Genomic DNA, 4121 nt, shown 5'->3' with positions numbered 1-4121 from the left:
TCTTCTGGTGTAATAGCAATGCACTGCCGAAAGTCCAAGAGCAGTTCTTGTATCTGTGCCTTTTGTTGTTCTGTTAAGTTGTGGCCGAAATTAAATTCCGACCATGGAAGGTCACTAGCTTTTTCAAGGCAATCTTGCGGGACAGACATTGCTGGTGCCGCACTAATTGTTGCGACAGTGGCATGTGACAGGGCAAATGTCACAGGTCCGAAGTCTTCACCGGATTTCAGGAGCAGGTCACCATTCGTCAGGTTTAAAACTGGAAGCATCAAACTCCCCTTCTCGCAGGAAACAAGGCAGCGAGGTATAGCGAACTCCATCCCAGGACGAGATTGTAGCAGTGATTCAACTAGGATATCTCTTGACGTCATTGAACCTGGAATTATTGCTGTAGCCCAAACTGCAGATAACTTAGGTACAACAATGTCCGATGCTGCGACCATACGGAAGACCTTCTGTGGTTTTCGATTGACCATCGGTGCCATTAGTGTAGACATAAATGTCGTAGCAGTTGCGACGGTAGAACACACTTGGGCTGCCGCGGTCTTCGTCAGGTTTTTCAAGCTGGACCACGCTAGGATAAATCCATCGAATAAGTTCTCAAAATTCCAGGAAATTGCTTCTTTGCTTCCCCCGCTATCTCCTTGGGGCAACTCTGTCGCAGAACAACTGGACTGATCGCCAGTGCTGAAAGTTGGTACGGCTGACAAACAATGTTCACCTCCTCGAAACGATAGGGAGAGTTGGACGTTTGAACACCAGTCACGGCCGAGTATCATTGACCATTGTAGCTTGCGCACAATTACAAAGGGGAGGTTGACTGTTGTTCCTAAAGTTTCTACAGTCAACGAGATCTGTCCTTCTTGTTCGATTGTAGAACCGTCGGCTGATATAAGACAGACGGTACCAGGAAGTGTCTTGGGCGTGGTACACTTTGCTGATTGCAGTAATGCATAATCGATTAGACTTACTGCAGCTCCGGTGTCCACGATAGCATTCACATGTTGTCCCAACTCATGAAGATGAACTGAAAGACATGGCGTTGGCGAGGTGCGCACTGGCGTTGTCACCAGAGGAACATGATGCACTACATGAGACTCAACCTTGCCAGGCTCACTGTCACTTGAAACGTTTGGCGTTGGGATAGGTTGCATTTTGCACGGGGCCAAGTGATTTGGGCGGGATCGAGCTAAGTGCCCAATGTCACCACACGTGAAGCAACGCCGTTTACTTGAACGTACCGGAGAAGATCGGTGAGCCACCCGTGAAAGCTTGATTCCAGATGTCGACACCATGTCCATTGCTTTGTTGGCTGCTTGAACTTCGAGTGCGCGAGCCAGTGCTGCACGAGTCGTGGTTGGGTGGGCGAGTCGCACAAGAAGCTGGATGTCGGTGTCTTCGATTGCGTCGATGAAAGCAGTGGTTGCTATCTGCTCCAAGTCGACTTCCGTACATCCAACGAGCGCTCTTCTCGCCATCCTCTGGATTACGTCAGCTAGCTCCTGGAGTGTGTCCGTGCCTTGGCGGTGGTGCTTTAAAGCAGTCAGGTGAAATTGCTGGAGATGTTCATCACCAAAGCGGGACTTTAGAGCTTCTATGAGTAGTTGATATGAGGAACGACTTGTGGCAGACATGCTCTCCAAACATTCAGCAGCGTTCCCCCTTAACTGGGCCACCATTGCACGAGCTCTGGACGTTGAGTCGAACCCGTAAAAGTCCGCAACCGTTTCGAATTGGATGATAAAGGCTTGCCATGACGACTGCCCATCGAATGTCGGCAGCTTGAGTGGCGGTCCGTGGTGCACAGGCAGTCGAATTCGAGATTCCACGGACGAAAGGCCGTCATTGAGGCGTTGCCCTACATCGGCAACCTGACGTTCGACTGCAGATTCCAGCAGAGACAGACGGGTTGCGAGGCAATCGTCGAGGGTTCCAAGCGGGTTTACAATGTCCGTAGCACTCCTTTCGGCGAGCAGATTAGCTAACCGCTCCGTGATTTGCGTCGCCGCGGAAGTTGAGATGACGCCACTTGCCTCCGATTGGGTTGCCATTTCGTAATCCCACCGCTGCCACCAAATGTTGCGGGCGTCTCAGTTCATGGGCTAAACGGGCAACCCAGAATTCAGTCCCCCATTCTCCACACGACCTCGTCTTCTTCTCTTCTTTTTCTTCCTTTTCCTTGTCCGTTACAATATATATATATATATATATATATATATATATATATATATATATATATATATATATATATATATATATACGGTAAGAAGGTTCAACGGGCCGGTTGGACGTAAGAAGAAGAGGACATTTCACAACCATTCACCCTGAAGAAAAGCGGTCCCCGCTTGAAACGTCGGTGCAGTAGAGAAAGGCCTTTCCTGGATCTCCTCCACTTTCGTTATATATATATATATATATATATATATATATATATATATATGTAAAATTTAATGAAAAATAAAATTTAGCCATATTTTATTATTCTTGTATATTTTTTCAATTTACATTTTTATATCTATTTTTATTGTATTACCTTTCTATTGGAATAATTTGCCTTTCCCCTTTTTGTTACATGTTCTGTAGAAACGGTCGAACGCATACCCAGGCATTGGGATCGCGAAGACGGTGATTTTCGCTGGTTGGGTTCATCCTGTCTCTCTTTCTTATCTGGCCCATCGACCCTTGTGCTGTTTTAAGTTTTGATATATTTAACATAGAGGTCATGCATAGTAAGCATCGTTTACTAAATACTATACACAAATGTTGCTATGGTTGGGATATTGACTAGTGTTAGTTTTTTAACTAAAAATACAACAAAAATGGGTGTGATATTAATTTGAATATTTAACAAAATTAATACGTAGCCATAATTGAGGCTCCTTGATTCAAAAATAATATTTGTCTTTCTGATAACTTTTATAATATTTACCCACCATTTTATCTTTCTATGGGTCTATACTCGTTTTTTTTTTTTGTTTCTGTTTTGTATAGAACCCTTTAAATGAACACTAAGGCAGCCGAATCGGTGTATGTGTATATGCGTGTGTATGTGTTTGTGGGTGCATGCGTATGTGTGTATTTAGGCGAACGTGCAAAAGTGGTAACTGCCGTAGGCCTTAGCTTCACTTCAGAGTAGTGTATTATACATGTTCATTCCGAAATACTGTTAGCGTCTAGTCCTATACCTTGACTATTGATTGGCATCTTTTAGTTTTGTGTATTATATCCCATATCAAATTTAATTTATGTCAAATGTACAATTTAGTAAAACGAAACGTTTATATTTTTATTTAGATCTTGACTTTTATAATTATGCCAATCATAATAAGTTTCTGTTCAGTTATTTTAATTTTTGATTTTTCTATTTTATGAAGATTTTGTTTAACAAGTAATCAGGTAACAAAATAAGAAACATTGTAGTTTTCGCACTTTTTCTTTACATGCAATCCCCTAGTGTGCGCTAAATATGAATATAAGTCTTACAGTTTTACACGTGCGACTTTATTTAAAAATACATTTCACAAAACTGCGTCTCAGAAAATGACTTCAAGTTTCGTACGATACGTTGTTGGGCTAGTTGGTTCATCTTTGTACAAGATAAAATAGCGCAAAAAAGACAAAGGCAAGAAGTATGCAGGACAGGCGCCTGTCCTGTATACTTCTTGCCCTTGTCTTTTTTGCGCTACTTTATATGCGTTACTAAGACTTCGAGAACACCGCTCTGAAGCAATAATATTCCGTTTCACGCAGCGCCGCTGCCAGCCACACGCCCATTCAATAAATTGAAGCTGTGTGGGCTTATGGTAGAGCGCTGTGCAAAGAAATACATATGTCTTTGATGATATCTACACTCCTACTGCGAAACATTTGGGGATAATAAATAAAACAGAAATGCCAGCCAATAGTCCAGGTAGAGGATTAAACGCGGATGGTATTTAGCAAGCGAAATTGATAACGCATCACGTTACAGTGAAGTTAACACGCCGAAATTACCACTTTTACACATAGCCACGCCAACGCCAATTGGGGTGCCTTGGTGTTTATTTGATATCGTCTACAAAAGTTTAAAAAAAGCGGATTCTGGATTTAAATAATAGAACTGTAAAGTGAAGGGTAAATTT

General features: G+C 42.7%; 1 protein-coding gene across 1 annotated transcript; it reads right to left on the bottom strand.

Moving 5' to 3' along the window:
• Positions 1-574: 574 nt before the first annotated feature.
• Positions 575-2051, bottom strand: LOC121047169. The gene is made up of 2 exons (XM_042292213.1): positions 807-2051; positions 575-721 (listed from the first exon to the last, which is right to left on the bottom strand). The coding sequence occupies exons 1-2, from the start codon at positions 2049-2051 to the stop codon at positions 575-577; spliced, it is 1392 nt and encodes a 463-aa protein (XP_042148147.1).
• Positions 2052-4121: the final 2070 nt, after the last annotated feature.

The sequence above is a fragment of the Ixodes scapularis genome, unplaced genomic scaffold, assembly GCF_016920785.2.
Source record: "Ixodes scapularis isolate PalLabHiFi unplaced genomic scaffold, ASM1692078v2 PGA_scaffold0__279_contigs__length_252992795, whole genome shotgun sequence".
Lineage (NCBI taxonomy): Eukaryota > Metazoa > Arthropoda > Arachnida > Ixodida > Ixodidae > Ixodes > Ixodes scapularis.
Note: the sequence above shows the minus strand (reverse complement) of the source record. Positions and strands in the feature narration are given on the sequence as shown.